This window comes from Anticarsia gemmatalis, chromosome Z, assembly GCF_050436995.1.
Source record: "Anticarsia gemmatalis isolate Benzon Research Colony breed Stoneville strain chromosome Z, ilAntGemm2 primary, whole genome shotgun sequence".
In the NCBI taxonomy this organism is placed as follows: Eukaryota; Metazoa; Arthropoda; class Insecta; order Lepidoptera; family Erebidae; genus Anticarsia; species Anticarsia gemmatalis.
Genome location: NC_134776.1, coordinates 1,997,259 through 2,015,911, shown reverse-complemented (window position 1 = coordinate 2,015,911; position 18,653 = coordinate 1,997,259). Strand labels below are relative to the sequence as shown.

Sequence of the window (18,653 nt, the reverse complement as noted above, 5' to 3'; positions counted from 1 at the left end):
GGTGACGTCTTTTCCGTGATTTTTGACTACCATCAACAGTATTTGTTTTTGTTGCTCGTCTTTCACCGTTTCATTAAACTTTTCTTACATTAGAACTATTCCTCGTTCTGCAGTATTAATAACCACCTTCAGAACATTTACTTGGATCCTTAGTAAATCACCAACCACATCTTTTCTTTTTGTTCTGCGGGTACCATTTCCAGATTTTGAAGCACCTTTTCCTTCGCTTCTCCACGTAAACGTTCATTAAAAGAAGCCAGTCACACGTTTGTTTCTGATAGATGTCAGACGTCTTTTGGCCGCTGAAATAGCATTTTTGTCTTCGTCTGGCTAAGAATTTAATAAATGTAGTAAGTCAAGTCACATGAGCCCATCGGTTTACAGGTGCCTCGTGCCACAAACGGACGTATATGAGACTGACGGAATTATCTATTCTCATCATTAATTCCTGTCGAATTGCGTTGAAATATGTTCAATTGTGTAAAAAAAAACAATTTTAATTGTATAATAATATATTATGCTTTTGTCATCGATCTTGCCTGACGGAATTCTGAAACTGAAGTTGATTTCAGCTCAACCTTCTAAATAACGGGAGTGAGAGTAGTAACAACTCCTTGTAGTTCTCTTTTGGATGGTTTTGTCCCTTAGAATACTTTGAATGTAACTAACCATTACCACACGTTGTTTTTCGAATAATCCTTGAATAGGAGAGTTTTAGTCTCTATTGGCTTTCGTCCACACATCTAAGAATTTAGCACTGGCAAAATTTAGTGGCATTTGAGAGTGTTACTTTCATTTCTTTACGGTGATAATTTAACACCAAAGTAATAAAATTGCTCTTTTGAAGGAAGTCTAGCTTCTAAAATATCATTAAAAGGCTCTTTTTCTAATAACCAAATACCTCTTTTAGTCCCTATGTTTAAAATAGATTACTAACCTGCGACAAATATAATCCTACATAAGAATTATAGAATAAAAACCCACACTAGCACAATATGGTACAAAATTCGAAATTATGCTATATCAAGATAAAAGTCACCAATGTGTGCAACCTTTAAATATTGTCCAATCACAATGAAATTTGACTGAAATGATGTTTGTACCATTGAGACTCAGGGGCCGTGCAAAGTCACATTAAAATCACAACTTCAGATAAATGAAACACCCTAATGCTCATAACAAAAATCATTGGTGTGACTCATTGTTTTCATACATTTGTTGTTACTGCATCTGACAGAAATGTGTCAATTATTCGTAAGCTGAAGCAAAAGGTATTTTATGCGTTAATTCAGATTATAAAATGACACGGGGAAAAAATCGCTAAAATGAATTTAGCAGATTTACTAACTCACTAACTTTAGTTCAGTTATAATGTCATTACGATATTCAATTCAATCTAAAATATTCAAGGCCAAGAAATCTTATTCAAAAATGCCTTCATAAAGTCTGTAACAAATAACTCGTTTACACGTAAACATTTCCCTCAGACTTTTTATCTAATTTTTCCGACGCCGCCAACGCGGAACGAATTGTCGCGTAGGATCAGACGCTCGAGGGATAATACACGATAAGTTGATGCTCAACATCGGAACTTAGGTCGTTAGTATGAGTACTGGTGTGGAGTGGCGTGACACTAGTTTAATTGCAAATAACTTTATTCTTATGTTGCAGAGAGATTTATATTAGCTGGAACTGTTTTTTATAATATTTTGATATTATCACTGATGTGTTTTTTAGGTTGTACCTCAGACAAATTTAAGCTTAGTATGACTAATAATAATGTAATGAATAAAAATAAACATTTCTAAAAGTAGAACATAATGTTCAAATAAATTAAGAAACCTTTTTTTCTTGCATTCCCACTGACACTGACTGCAGTGAAAACTGCTTGGCAAAGATCTTCACTTTTCCTCTGAGCCTTCGTGTACTAAAATCTTTATAAATAAAAACAAATCAATTTTTATAACCAAGTATTTATTATAGAACCAGTTTTTCAAAAAAACTGCCTACATCAATACACAATAATTCGAAAAAATCTTAATACAAAATTCTACCTAATAACAACACAGACAAAAAACAACACTCGATGCTTGTTTTTAAAAAGACACGAACTATAATACTATTTTCGCGATAATCCAGTTTGCTTTTTACGATACACAGACCATGTTTTAACACCACCTTTACAAGTTATACTGTTTTATAGTAGGCGAGAATAAGTGATTAAGCATTTTGTTTAATGTGAGTTATTTGACGCTTCAGGTCACGTAGTTGGTTGCCAGTGTAACTGAAGCGTGTCTGTAAAACGCATAATAATGCGTGCCATTCGTCGTACTCATTTATACAAAGTGCTGTCAACTTTAAGGGGACTACGCAAGGTAAAACAGCGTTATGGACCTAAGAATAACTCATCGAAATTAAGTATTAAGATCTCTATTAAAAGCAAGCACGAGTGAAGACTTAATAAACTTTATTTAGTTACACAAATTTATTTTTATAGGTGCTTCCTCTCATCAGTTAAAACCTTATTTATGTAAAAATAATTATGGTTGCAACCACGATGACAAAAAAATGGAATATTCGATTCTCTTTTAAGGTTTAATAATATAACTAATAAATAGCGAGTAAAAGTTAATGTTAGACAAAGTTGTAACTGATGAAAAAAAATACCAGTGACCAAAACAATACTAAAATACAGTTTTAAATCAAAGCAAAAAGGACAGTCATAATAATACTAGCTTGGACAGCTTTCATAGCGCTGGCTCTCACTTGTGGCAGCTCCAGCCATCTCAGGCTGTTGAAAGCCGTCCACCTGATGCCGTTGCAGTAGTGGAAGGACCAGGGGAAGCCGAGAATCAGCTTTAAAATGAAGGTGGAGAAGAAGCCTAGGTTCAGGCTCTGGATGATGCTGACGTAGGTCTCCACGCCGTTGCTGAGGAACAAGGCTCCGAAGGCTAGAAGGACCGCGTAACTGGCCACTACTACACCTGGAAAATAATTACTTTGGATGAGTGTCACTGTTTATTGCTAGCGAAACTGGTAGTATTTTGTCCAAACTCGGAGCCCGATCAAAGGGCTATAATAATATCTTCATTGACATGTTATTAATGAAACGGTCATAAAAAAATACAAAACGTAAACAAAAGTCTTCACATTCGTAACAATTTTTAAGTAATAATATAATCTTCAAATGCGCTAGTGAAAGGGCGTTCCTCATCTAATACATACTTACATAAAATCCCGTCATCTTCCCACAGGGGTAGACAAAGAGACCAGGTACGACCAGAAAAGCATCTCTTCGTGAAACCCTACATCTGTGATTTTCTCGCAGTCATACAGTAAACAAACCTTGAGATAAACTCTATATAGGAGTGAGTTTTCAACATCACTCATCGATTGAAAACCTGTTCATTTTACACCTTTCACATTTATCTTGATTTCATCAACAATTTCAAGAAAACGAGTTGTTTTAGAACAGTTTCCGTACACACACACACACACACACACACACACACACACAGCACACGCCCCTGGAAAAATCACATACGCCCACACGCACACACACATAAGTAAATAAGTTACATAAGTGCATAGACACGCACACATATAAACAAATGTAGTTTTAACCAATCACAGTGGTGCAAAATGTCACACAAACACACATACACTGACAGACACACACATAAACAAATGCGCATCACAGAAAATCTAATATTGCACATGCCTGTAAATCTTTAGACTCGAACGATACACTGACGAAAGATTTTGAGGCATTTTTAATACTTCCGCAATAAAGTACCTTTCGATATAAGATTGCAGAGACCTAAAAATGGTACTCCTTCAAAACACAACTTTAGTAAGAATATAATAGAGTATTATTTTAATTGAAAAGTTTCTAATACATTGCGACATAGTTTCCTATGCAATATACTAAAATATTAGGATTTTTCCATAACGCAGCAAACCTGGCGTACACTCAAATATGATCTTACTGTCCTTGTTGTTTACATCCATACTGTTAATAAGTATATTAAATATCGAAATATTCCCGTTTCCCTACGTATTACAATAACCTCCAAATCAATTTCATAATTTTTTGAAATATTAGTTAGACCGAGCGTACGTACCCGAGGCAACACATCTATGATTGTTCAAAGTTATGTACGTTTAAGAAATAATGATCACTTGTTGTAACGGTGAAGGAATACATCGTGATCCAACCTTGCATGTCTGACAATTCTTTAGAACGTTTCTTGAAGGTATACAAAGTCCCTAACCCGCACGTGGCCAGCGTGGTGGACTCAAAGCCTAACCCCTACCTCATTCTTGGGATACACGCTTGCCCAGCAGTGAGATATTGATAGGTTACATTTATTACTAAAAAAATATTATGTCAATTTCTGCACGCAAGTGAAAGCCACGTGAGTCTACGGCAGTGCAGAATATTACATTAAAATATTGCCTTAAAAAGGCACTCAAAATAAGAATATCTCATTAAAGTTAATAATTATCAGCTCAAAAACTGAATAAATGAATATGGCAAGACATGAGAGATGTGCAAACGCATACAGAAGTATTACACAGAAACGCTTAAGGATTGTGGACATGCAACGATGCTCCTTTGCCGTCAAAAAACCTACTTCATACGAATTACTCGATACGAACATTAATGAGAAAAGCCTCACATGTCTGATTAATTACGTATTTTTTAACGATCGAGAAATTTCCTACCAGTGAGCGCCAGTAGCTATGAGTTTTTAGTAATATCGACTATTCATTCTTACAGCTAATAATGTCTTATAGGGGATGGAAATTTGTATAAAATTCTGTCCTAAATGACAAACTAGTAAAAGGTAGTATTTTATAATTAACATAAAAAACTATAACGGTTGATCGAATAGATACGTGTGTCTGTAACTCCCACGTCTCCAACCTTTACCGTGTGACGTCATGCGTGTCCGTGGACAATTCCAATAAAGTGCTTAAAATAAACATTCAGGTTATGTTCGTATTTATTGCTAACATCACGGCGGTTACAGCCCTAGAAGTAAGCAACAATTGTCAATGCTAGACCCATGTATTAGAGGTGAGACGACAATTGTCGAAAATCGGCCACGCCGTCAAGAAAATATATTTTTTTAACCCACTACTGTCCAATTATTGGGCAAAGGTCTCCTCCTTGAGTCCACACTGGCCAATTACGGGTTGGGGACTTTGTATGCTTTCAATGAACTCCAAGATAAATTAGAAAAATCCAAAAGCAATTTTCTCGACCTCAGAAATGAGCCTGAAACGTGATCTGTAACCAAATAAATACGACTAGTTGGTATTAATCTCCAAGGGCATTTCATCATGCACTAATGGAACCATATGATTTTAATTGAGCCCATTGAAGCCTCTCTACAGTCAATTAGTATTAGTATTGAAATAAATTGTAACAGATTCTTTTCACAATTTAAATTAATGAACAATGTGTGAAAAGGCTGTGACTTAACAATGAATGTTCTCATTTGTACAAGTAGCGTCGATAATTGTCCAGTTCTTTTGTATAATTAATTAAAATTATATGGAAAATGATATTATTTTGTATTGTTGGCTTGTTGACAGATTGAAACTTTAAACTGTTGCATTTTATAGAAGTCAATGGATACTTAATTTGTGAAAAGCTTAGAAAAAATAGTGCCTCAAATTCACAGGATGTTTTATCACCTCATAACTACTAATCAAGTCTGAAAATGATTTCACAAAAAGGAGGTGCGCTTTACCAAACAGGCTATATGTATGTAAACCTAGTAAAACTCGGGTAATGCTAAAACCGCTAATTGTTAAATAAAATATAGGCCCTGGAATGATCCAGCACTTTCGAGATTTCGAATATCACAGATATTTAATTGATTACATCTGGAGGTTGCTTCAAAAAAATTCAAGTTTGCAGTTTATTATATTATACAATAACTACTAAACTTGGAAACAAAACATTTTATGATCATTTATATTCATCATCATCTATTGCAAATTATTAAGGCCACCATTTAATATATAATTGGTACTATCAAATGCAGGTATAATCATTTCATTTCAAATACAAAACGATAGTCCCGCACAAGAGGCTTAGCCATTTAGAGGTTCATTGTTATACTCTATACCTCCCCAATGCCACGGTATTGAAGCGAAGGCTTACTTTGAAACATTGTTCAACGATTGCTAAATAATAGTCGAATAGATTTGATCTCGAGTGGTATAGAACGGCGATGAATGACCTAAACGGGGAGAGGCTTATGTTGGGTGCTAGGTTATTTATTTATTTATTTATTTTATTTATTTTAAACTTCATATAAGTACATGTGTATATAGGCGGACTTAATGCCAAAGGCATTATCTACCAGTCTACCTTAGGGTGATGAAGAGATTGAAAGAAGTAGGTGTTTAAAAAAATAAAAATAAAGGACGTTAAGAACCAGGTTTACCAATAAATAAAAATAAGGTCATGTATGTACGTGTACTTAAATATAGATAGGTTTATACATACATAATGATTAACAAATAAGAAATATTAAATACATATACCCATATACATAAATAAATAATAAAATAAACTATATACTGAATTATACAATATATATATTATGAATAATAAATATACATAAATAAAAACTAAGACGAGTGTGACGATTCTGCTACTTGTTTTAACAAGAGATTCCGCACTTTGCTCTTAAACGTATGACGGTTAGTGGACATCCTGATTTCAAGAGGGAGCGAATTCCATAATAAAACCGATTGGACAGGAAAGGAAGAGTTGACAAACCCAGAAGTGTGAGATGGACATAGAAGAAGAAGATTGTTTGAGGAACGGAGGTTACGGTTGTGATTGTCGCACAGATATTGAAAGTAGGGAGTTAGGTAGGCTGGGGGAGTAGAAGAAGAGAGAAAAGAGAAGAGAGTCGTGAGTGCACGTAAGTGACGACGCTCACGAATAGGCAGCCACCTAAGTGGGGAGCGATAAGTAGATAACAATGCAATGGTTAACAATGCCGTATTTGGAATTACAGTTTGGTGGTATAGGAATACTAAATTCGGGTTGCAGATTTTGTGTTCATTGTTAATAGTTCTACAATTGAGTAAAGCTTCGTATGTTAGATCGTATTATCGTTGCTTCGTGTGCCACAAAAATTAGAACTAAAACAGTCACTCGCTGGCTTATGCAGCAGAGTATTGCCTGCTTGCAAGGTTCGCGGCTGGCGAAGGTATTTTTTTTTTTTTATATTATTGAACGCACGCTTATGCAGCTGATGGGCCTGGTCTGTTAGACACAGATTTTTTATGTCTTTTTCATACAGCAGTAATAATAAATAACAAATTCTTAATTAAACCATAGATAAATCATGCGTGCCAAGGCTCTCAGTTTTCTCACTCAGTTTTACTAAAGTATTTATAGAAGATTTTCTGTAATCTTTTATTGATCTACTATATCGGCCAGTAGAACATAAGTTGATTTTCCGTACGATTGATTTTCGTCTCTCAGACGTTTGTAGTCAGTTGCAATCGGTCAAGCGGTCAATAGGTTGAGCAATGAACCACCTACGAAACAAGATACCGGTATTTGATAGATCAATGGTCAAGCTAAAATATTTGACCTAGTGCCTCTGTACTTCGTGGAGTTTGGTAAACCATACGGTCAGTAAACCATATTAAAAGCAACCATTTAAGGCAGTTAAATCAATCTTTACTCTAGTGTAAGTTTACGAAATAAAAATACTTTTCCAGAAACAGCTTCTAAGGTTTTTGTTTCATCATGTTTGCTTAGCGGTTGGAAAAATCGGAGCTGAAATATTTTTTGATATATTTGATTAAATGCAGCGTTATTGGAATATCGGAATGAGGCATAAAGCCAGGATCACCACTAAACTAAACTAAACAAAACAGTTTTTAACCTTCGTAGAAAACAATTTTAAGTACCAACTTATTCCTTAATCTCTATAAAATGACATAGTCTATATGCTAAAAGTCTCAAAGGGAACCTTCAGCTGAAATTGTAATCAGTGCAAGTCTTGTCTCATAACGGCTGGAAAAATGCCTAAAGACAACTTCAATATCTAAGAAAATCAAAATGCCCTCCTTCATTCGCTTACGTAGATATGAATTCTTCAAGTATCATGTTTGTTAGAAGAATATTGTGCAAGTTATAATCGATTTTATTTCAATGTGGTATGGTTTAATTTTCAAAATTTATTGGATATTATTATAATTTATAATTTTTGAATAATTTAATTTGTAGCGCGATTTCCTACAGTCAGTTTTAATAAGTGTAGAGAGAGTATAAGAATTTAACGTTAAAAATGTACTAAAATATTAGTTGCTATGACAGCCGGTGCTGATCAGGTTTTCTTACATAATTTCCCGATAGGTAGTCAGTTGTCGATACTCGATAATTGGCAAGAATCTACCGTAGACGCGGTATGACTACTATCAGGTACATAATTACTGGTATATTGTCCGAATATTAGGCTGTCTTTCTAGAACCTCAGAAAAAGCCCCAGCACACATTCAAAGTCATTCGCGGGTTCAGAATTTAACTCAGTCATACAAGAATTCAAGATACACACCTTCTATTGTAAAATAAATCAACATCAAAATTAGATTTAACACAACATTTTCAAGGATTATTTGTCTCGCTACTTTACCATCCGGCAGCAGTACACCGTGACCGCAAATCAGACATATTTCCTAAATCGTATACAAAATGCTAACCAATTTACCGTCTCAATACCCGTAACAATGCGCTGTATCGCATAAAATACTCATGCTCCCCTCACTCGGCTTATTGTGTTAACACACGTATCAATTTGTTGAGGGAAAATGTTTTCTTATTGTATGTGATATCTTAACGATTTAGAGGATCTTTTTGTTGAAGTGTACTTTTTGTCGCACGGTTTGTTTCTTAGATTTGATTTATAAATGATGCTGCCTTTTACTAATTTAGCCATGATTATAATTAGTTATACTGATCATCTCAAGTAGAATTGAAAAATTTTTATATAGTTATATAATGGTACAAATGTATATGAGTTTTATATTTTTTAAGCTTTGTCTCCTAAAAATCTACTGGAAAAGCTTTTACCCTGCAGCAGGACACAAAAACAGATTCTGTTAAAAATAAAATGAGTTTGTAAGCCGTGTATAAAAATATTTTTTATTTCATTCCAAACCATTGCGACTCGTCTACGAATTTTACTCCTGCCGTATTTTTTGCTCAGTCCAAATCTGTCGCAGTACAAAAATATGTATTTTTCCTCAAAGAAATAAGCCGAGGCAACCAAACGTCAATCAATTAGAGACATAACACTGTATTTTAATATCAAATGAAAAAATCCCTTTGTGAATTAGGAGGAAGCTCGCAAACTCGCGGTGAAACATAGAGGGGGTGAAAAACACGGTGCATTTTACCGACCGACTAATTGAGTATAAGGTTTTTCACAAATTCCAAAATACCTGTGGTCTAGACAGAACAAAGTACAAAAATAAAAACAGTATAGTTTTCACCACTTGAGTAAGTATCGGATAGTATATCAGATGAAATTCTAATAGTTGTTTTCATACTGTCACTTTATCTAGCACGACGAGGCGCCCATAGCCAGTTGCGCTCACCGGTCGGTAAACGATCTGTGGGTTAAGCAACTATTGGCGCGGTCATTCTTTAGATGGGTGACCGCATAGTGGTATTTGAACTGGGCGTCTCCGTGCTTCGAAGGGCACGTTAAAAGTCGGTCCCGGTTGTTGTCTACTAAGATAACAGTCGTTAAGCCACGTCAAAGGCCTTTCGGGCGGCTTGAACAACTTTGACACTAGGTTGACCACTAACCATACGACAAACAAACATCTAGCAGATAGGCTCTGTGATAGTTATTCATAGCCAATGAAACGCTCCTTAATCTTGTACAATATTGTATTGCTGCGGTTGGACAACTGACAACAATAAGCACTCTAATCGGTCGAAGTTTTTTATTGAGATCGACGATTAACCGACTGATCGGTGTGAAAACTATCGATCATCGTCGTTTAACAAACTTTGTCTACACTGTGATACTAATAAACGTCGTTTTAACACTGAGTTATAGTTTCAAAATTGATTGAAAAGACAAAGCACTGTAAGTATACCTAATCAGAGCTCACCTCTAAGACCGCTAATTTAGATTGCATATAGTAGAAGACAATGTAACAATGTAATCAATCGGTGCGTTTGATTAGTAGCGAGCCCGCACCGCACCGTTCATTGTCTTAACGAAAGCCTTGATTGAATAGACGGGACAATCAAAATTCGATGAATCAACCGTCGTTTGTACAATAAACCTAAGTACACTATACACTATACCGCCGCCGAGTCGACGTCGCTTCACCGCACCTCTATACTGTTGTATACGCTCGCATCCGCGATTCCGCCTACGCGCCACTAGATTTAAACATACCACAAGACAATTGTACTCTTTCTTAACTCACTTTCCTTCTTCTTTTAAACATCTTCATAATTATCTCTTCATCACTCTACGGTAGACTGGTAAAAAATGCCCCTGGCATTAATTCCGCCTTTATGTTGTATATTAAGTTTTAATAAATGAAATAAGACTAGTGGTAGGTATGTATTCGCTGGTAATTCATTGCTCGCTAAAAATCTATACTAATGAGAGTTTGTTTGTTTGAACGCGCTAATCTCAGGAACTACTGGTCGGATTTGAAAAAAACTTTCAGTATTAAATAGCCCATTTATCGAGGAAGGCTATAGGCAATATATCATGACGCTACGATAGGAACAGAGTACCAGTGTGACCTAGCGTCTGCGTAGCGGTGCGGTGACGGTGCGACGACGACGCGGCATTGTGTAAACGCAAGCTAAAACCCCATTGAGTTTAATCCTAGTCCCGTTATTGTGTAAAGCGGAACAACTCAAACCTTTGACTCATCAATGTATATTGAAAGTTATTGCAGCACACGTGACAAAGAAAATTGGACTACAGCGATTGTTGTCCCCTTTGCCTGTGCACCGTTATCTACATTGACTCTTGATATGAATTAGAAGAGTATGATTGCAGACATGGTACAGTTAGAAGTGAAAATATTCGGTATCAGTTATCTAACTTTTTTGTATTTATTTTAGATTTGATTGTGTATTTACGGGTTTTCGAGATAAAACACAAGAATTGACGCTGATTTATACGTCTTCCTCTGGTTCGCTTATCGTTTTGGCACTAGTTTCAATACAATAAATGATACGAGAAATTGATACAGCTGTTTTCGAATTAACACGACATGAACTTTTTCTTTCCTTATTGTATTTAAGTAACCATTGCAAACAAAAACTCTCCTATTATTATTTCATAGAAAATTGCGTATTTGAAAAATCTTTTTGAAATACTACAATCTGGAAGCTAAAAGTTCCATACTACGATGCAGCAATACAAACAGTAAACGTTTTGAAAAACTAAACTCAGGAAACTAAGTTATCCACGTATATACGTAACTCAATTAAACAACAAGTTCAAAAACAGTTACTTCAAGCAATAAACACTCTATCCACACTTAATAATAAAACAGTAACATAACAATATTACTGAACATACACCAGCCGTACAAACTATAACTTCAAAGTGACATAACACATAATTTTCCCCTTTCCTTTCACAACACTCGCTCTACGTTACAACGTGTAATCATGCACGCGACTGTACTGACCGCCGGTGTAACAACTGAATATGTAATCCTAAATCGATTTTGCTATGAGAATAGAACAGGAATAAGTTCTGCGCTGAAAATTCATAGGGAAAACGTCGTGGCTCCTTGCAATTATATTTTCTGATAGTTTAAAGTTATAATATGGTATTGGTCGTTTTAAAACTTGAATTATAATCTTTTTTTAACACTGCAGGGCAACTGTCTCCTGCCAAACGAGGGAGTGGCTAGGTTTTGAGTAATCTACAACAGTTTTTTGAGTAAACACTATAAAGTAAGCGCCTTTGCGAGTTATATTATTTATGCCGTTGAAAACCTTGTTACCTTGATTTGTTATGAAATGATTGTTTAATGTTTTTTTTCTCTAATATAAAATGTAACTAATTAATACGTTTTCTTGTTTCAGGTAATAACAACAACTCACTACACAGCTGTTTAATATTACATTAAAGGCAAATCTCAAAAAAAGGTAACAAATAATTTAAAAACAATTTAATTTTTTAGCGTAGATTCGAGCAACGACTCAATTTTTATAACGAGAAAAGATTCATGATGATTTATCATATCTAGCAGTGGTAATTATATAATATATCATAATTAATATAAATCAATTAATATAATTTTAATTATAACTATTTAATTTAATTTATATTACTAAATCTAAAACGTTTCATCAAACTGTTGATGATTGGAAACATTCAATTAAGTGATATATTTTGAATTTGAATTGGATACCGTTACAAATTAATTATAATGTGACCGATAATGAAATATTCAATTTAAAGTCAATCATGTAAATGTAGAGCGGTAATTAATTGTACTCATTCATAAACATACGATTACTACCGGAACGGGATTGGGTTTACAGCGAAAACAGTCTGTATCTCACACTGTACTGTACCTCGATTCTCTACCGACTACCTCAACCGGCTAGCTATCGAAATTTTGACTTTTAAGCTTTCTGCCCATTACCCCGTAGCATACTATGACCGTGCTAGGAACGTATCCGGCACGGAAAGCAATCCGATACGCTCTATTTTGCCCACTGAAGCGGGCCGATAGCGTTCTGAACCCGTTTACAACCCGTATGTAACCCGTATTTTATCTGTATGATGCCCGTATGTAACACGGCAGGCATCTCTCGTACAAATATCAATGTTGCGTAGACGCGTTAAAGTGGTGAAATATTGAAATAGTTATGGCTATAAGGAAACTAACGATTGAACAGCTGGCAATGATTGCTTTTAATTTGGATGAAGAAGAAGAGGAATGGCCAAAAAACACTCGACGCTACTGGATTCAGAATTCTATAAAAAAACGCAAAACGGAAGGAGAATATTGGACACTAAGATGATGATGAAGAAAAGTTTTTTCAGTACTTCCTAATGTGTACATTCAAATTCGCTCAGTCACCGTTTAGCCGCCTGCGCGCAGCGGTCTGGCAACGTCGCGTGCCATGCACGTAGCGTGTCCGCACCGGCAAAATATTCCCTCCGACGAATAGTTGGCGGCCCGTGCATGGCACGCTACGGTGTCGGCCGGTGACGGAACGGTCTAGTGGGCATAGTCTCATACTTCTCAATACAAAGAATAGTTTTTTGTCTGAAACGGTCATGGTATGCTACGGGATAGTGAGCAGACACCTTTAGAATGTACTGCCAAAATATTTCCCACGACACCCGTCAGAGGCGCTGATCATATTTTCATACAAAATTTCTCGATGACAGGTCGTTTGTCGGTAGTCGATAGTAGTAGAGAATCGAGCTACTGTATTCCGCGCGGAGCTACTTTAACCGAACTAAACAAAGTAATTCCTGAATATTGGTAGAAAAACAATCATGAGTTTCTGGACTACAAAACGGAACTTCGACAAATTCTTGTACGACACTACTCTACTCCGACAAAATGGCACTCCGATGCGTTTTAATTTAGACAATACTAGAGTTCGATATACCTAGTCTCAGACACTATTGTACACCGACAAACCGTTTCTTCGACATAACTTTAATAAGAAACAATGCGACTTCGACGACATACTCCTTCGAAAATAATGCTAGGTCGATAGCAGTAAACTTCGAAGTACTCTTCTCAGGCATGTTGTACTTCGACAATATCGTAAATCGACGTGACACATCTAAGCCACCAATGTATATCAATTTCTTTTTATATGTATTTTAATGAACTATTTTTACAGCATATTATGGCATCGCCTATATTATGTTTATTAAAAAGAAATAAGATTTATCTTCACCGTTTCACCGTTGGAGCATGTGATAATTATTTCTAATACACACATAACTTCGAAAAGTCATTGGTGTGTTGCCTCGGATTTTAACCAGCGACCACTTGCGTGGGAGGTGTCAACTTATATACCACTCGGCTATCACTGCTATGAAAAACAAAAATATGCTGTAAAAATAGTTCATTAAAATACATTTTAAAAAAATTTGATATACATTGGTGGCTTAGATGTGTCACGTCGATTTACGATATTGTCGAAGTACAACATGCCTGAGAAGAGTACTTCGAAGTTTACTGCTGTCGACCTAGCATTATTTTCGAAGGAGTATGTCGTCGAAGTCGCATTGTTTCTTATTAAAGTTATGTCGAAGAAACGGTTTGTCGGTGTACAATAGTGTCTGAGACTAGGTATATCGAACTCTAGTATTGTCTAAATTAAAACGCATCGGAGTGCCATTTTGTCGGAGTAGAGTAGTGTCGTACAAGAATTTGTCGAAGTTCCGTTTTGTAGTCGAGTTTCTGGAAACGAATATAACACTCATAGCTAGTCTGTTGCGCTTTAAGTTAAGCGGTCACTGTATAGATGGGTGACTGTATAATGATATTTGAACTGAGCGTCTGTGTTTCGGAGGGCACGTATCCTAAATCGAATAACTAAAATGTTAATACTTATGATAGTTATTACAAATACTGAATTCAATTTTGAATCTACTACTAGCTCAGCACGGAATGTACAATCTTAAGAGAAGGGCTAGTAAAAACCAAAGGTTTGTTTCTAAAGCCACATTATTTATAAAATTAAATAAAAATAGTTATTCTTTGCATCTATAATTTTTAAGCCTTTTCGTAAAAAGTAACAAACATACATAAAAATGTCAACCTCCCGACACGACCCCAGTTGTAGTTCGGCACACGGCAGACAGTATCTATTTCTATACAAGACAATATATTTTTAGCCGACCAACTTGCGGCTGACCGCTCCGCAAGCCTAGTCTTTGAATAATACATTTGAAAGAATTGCCTAGCTGTCTACCGTAACCGTCGCCGCAGTGTGGCTAACCCGCTGTATATTTAGGCTTAACCACAAAGGGGACTATACAGTCAGATTGTTTGAGTATTTTCAATGCCGAACTATTATTAGGTACATTATAAAGTACATAGCTGATTTTTGCCAGTACTTTTAAGTATACATTTTAGCGAGTGAGTTATTTGCTAACTCCTCTAATACGCTTCTACTCCCCTAAGTATACAATACATGCATCACTATCATATAACTGCAAGTTATGTTCGTTCGACCGAGATATACTGGTGGTTTTCAACATTTGACATAGCTATTTTGTATGAGTAGAAATGTTTAAATATTAACAACACATTAATTACAATGTTGTGTAAATTGGCTAACAAATATTTTCTTCATAAGTTATAGACTTTTTACTACTAGGTACTAACTAAAGTTGAAAAGAGTAAGTAAGTAAAGAGTTGAAAACTGAAATAAATATAATGCAGAAATAAAACCCCAATCCACCCAAATTCATAACAAAAATAAAACCCAAACTAACCCGATATTCTTTCCCCTATCGAGGTCATAGAAGCGATGTTCGGCGCGTACACCGTCAGATGAGGAGACATCGGCCTCTTGAGCTTCATGTTCTTATAGTCGTGTTGTTCGTAGCACGGCTTCTTGTAGTCCGTGTACGTTATCTGATGCCCGCCGCCCTTTTTACTGCTCGTTAGATTCAGCAGACACGGCCGTATGTGAAGAAGTGATGACCTGCAACAAATATTTATATCAACTAGTGGTAGTAGTCGAAATTCGAGTATGAAATTAAATTATAATTAAACTAGCTGACTCGCAAAAACTTCGCTTGCGTCACATAATTAGAGAGAATGGGTCAAAAATTTCCTCGTTTTTGGAACATTGTTTACTGGTAGGTACTCTGCTCCTATTGGTTGAAGCGTGATGATATATTTATATTTTTTTTCAAATCGGACCAGTAGTTCCTGAGATAAGCGCGTTCAAACAAACAAACAAACTCTTCGGCTTTATAAAATTAGTAAAGATTAATATAAAAATTCATGACATTCAGTAAGACCTCATTAAACATAAAAAAACGGTACTTTATGTCTATGTCAGAGCTCAATGTTTACAGACAAATTTAAATGTCAATGGCGTGGTAGTACGTGTAATGTTTTATTTATTGATTTAATGTACTATAAAAGCATTTTTATTCAAAAATATAAGCGTTATGAACCCCTTCTACACTAACCCTCTTATTCATAAACACACTAAAAACCTATTTTGTTATGTTTTCTCTTTTTCATTTCGCTTAGGAGTGAAAGAAACAAAACACTTTATAAACCTTTCATAATTTCATATATTATTATGATTGTGAGAGAAAACTATAAGTGTGCCAAATTTTATTTTGGCGTCTCAAATAGAGTTCAATACAATCAATTCAAAATATATTTGTCTAAGTCTCAAGAAAATAAATAAATAAATAATCTAAAGTAAATAAAATTATAAGCAAAAACAGTTCTAGTTATAATAACAACTACGTATAATTTAAATAGTACCTATTGATGGATGTGATATTGTTTTCTGTATATAGTTTATTATTGTTACGTTATTATTTTTGTAAAAGTGCGCTTCTCGCCATCAAACGTTAGAGTTTGGCGAGTTTACTTGAAATTAAGAATAATTGTAATGTTCATATGTACAAAATAAATATAAAAAAAAGTGAATTCCGTGACAATAATACATTGTTAAAATATTTTTTTCGATGGAACAGAATAATTTTCCGACTTTTTGCACGAAATAAATAAAAATATTTTTCTCATAATGCCATACTCCTTTTCTTTGAATAACAGGACAGAAACGGCTCGACTCATTTTACAAAACATCCACATTCAGTGAAATGCCAATAAAGGAGATCATCCACGCTCCATACATTACGCGCATACGCACCACTCCCATCGTCGTGAGCCGGGGCGATCACATAACGATTCCGATAAGTGTGGTACAGTAGGGAATTACATACAAATAATACTGATGATCTCGAGTTGATACGGTGACGACCCGTTTCCGAGTTGATACGTGTGCTTACGACCTTAAATCAACTTCAGAGTGGTCATTTGCTTGAGATAGTTAATTCTAGCAAAATCAATCATTATTTTATGCACGACGCATCGAGGCGCCGGGGGAATCAAACTCGCACCTACTTCAGAGTGGTCATTTGCTTGAGATAGTTAATTCTAGCAAAATCAATCATTATTTTATGTTTCACAGCACTTTCAGAAATGAATTAATGTTTGAATATTATGAATCTTCAAACCTGTATAACTCGGCTCAAAGCGATCCTACCGGTTTTGTGCCATACTAACTATTGCTTCAAATGGCTAGCTCTATCGATACATGCCACTTTTTTTTGTTGGCCGGCACTTTGAAAAAAGGCCCAAAATGGATGATCTCCTTTCTTAGATATTATTTTTAAAAGGATATAACATTTTATAAAAACAGCCGCGGGGGTGTAAACCTACACTTTTACAAACAGAAGAACCATTTTATTTTCTGCAAGAAAATCACATTTCTCTGAGGTCGACAATATTAATTTCGCTTAATTCTCCGTAATGTTTTTCTTTCAGGCCAGTGGTTGATGTTGTAATGCACGCTTTTATCAAAGCGTAGTTTATTAAAGTCCCATAAGGGTAGTATTTGTCGTATCTTTGTTTGTTTTATTTCTCTTTGATGGTGGCACGTGCAAGGCAATAGCAACCGTGGTAATACAGTCACGAACGCTGCGTCGCGTGTCCTGCGAACCCCATCAGAATACACACTAATTTGTATGACGAGTGTATTGAGTACGAATATTTGTTTTAGACTCGTATGTTAGTATAGTAAGAAAGAGTAATTTGAATGGATAAAGTGTTAGTACGTTTATCAGTTGTGCAATTGTTGTAGTTCAACCACTACTTCATTAAGAATGAGATGAATTTTGATTTTAATACTTACGCAAATCAAAAATACATTTTAATGTTTTTTTATTTTGCTATGGCATTTTACTATTTTTAAAGCATTTTGTATTGTCAATACAAAACCACGATATACTTTTTTAATCCATTACTATCTTTCATTCCCATCAACAATTTCTATGTTGCAGTGAAACATTCCAAGTGACCGATCCCCACATACCGAGAGCAGACGACAGTCGAATTCAAATTAACCGGTGGGTCCGACCGGCACGCAAAGATTTGTTTTGACAAACGAATGCATTGAAACACCCTTTTTCACCCCTTGCCAAATCTGAGCCGACGTGGTCGCTAATTAATTGCTACTATTTTGATGGGGATTTAATAATAGGAAGTCGATATTTATTATAATCCAGATCGAAATGTATGGATTTAATTCTGATGTATTGAGAATAATCTCTCATAAAAAAGTTCAAATATAGTCTAAAAGACAAAAATAGAAAGTTAAGTAACTTATTAAATTCAGGGAGATTGTTGAACTGTAAGTTAAAAAATTACTTATTTTCATTAAAACTTTGTCAATGTTCATCAATATTATTTTCAAAAAATCGGAAAATTGCTAAGTCTTGGCAATTTAACCGATCGAGTAAAAAAATGTGTCTCGGTCAAGAATCAAACATAGATCTATACGTTCTGATATGTCGACGTTGCCTCACCATTCCCATAGA

General features: G+C 35.3%; 1 protein-coding gene across 1 annotated transcript in view; it reads right to left on the bottom strand.

Moving 5' to 3' along the window:
- Positions 1-1,965: 1,965 nt before the first annotated feature.
- LOC142986165 (succinate dehydrogenase cytochrome b556 subunit-like) overlaps positions 1,966-18,653 on the bottom strand; it is a 75,837-nt gene continuing 59,149 nt past the window's right edge. The window contains exons 2-3 of the mRNA XM_076134472.1: positions 15,519-15,730; positions 1,966-2,984 (exon numbers count right to left, since the gene is read on the bottom strand). Of these exons, the coding sequence (XP_075990587.1) occupies positions 2,698-2,984; positions 15,519-15,730 (499 nt within the window). The 3' untranslated portion in view covers positions 1,966-2,697. The remainder of the gene's footprint in view (positions 2,985-15,518; positions 15,731-18,653) is intronic.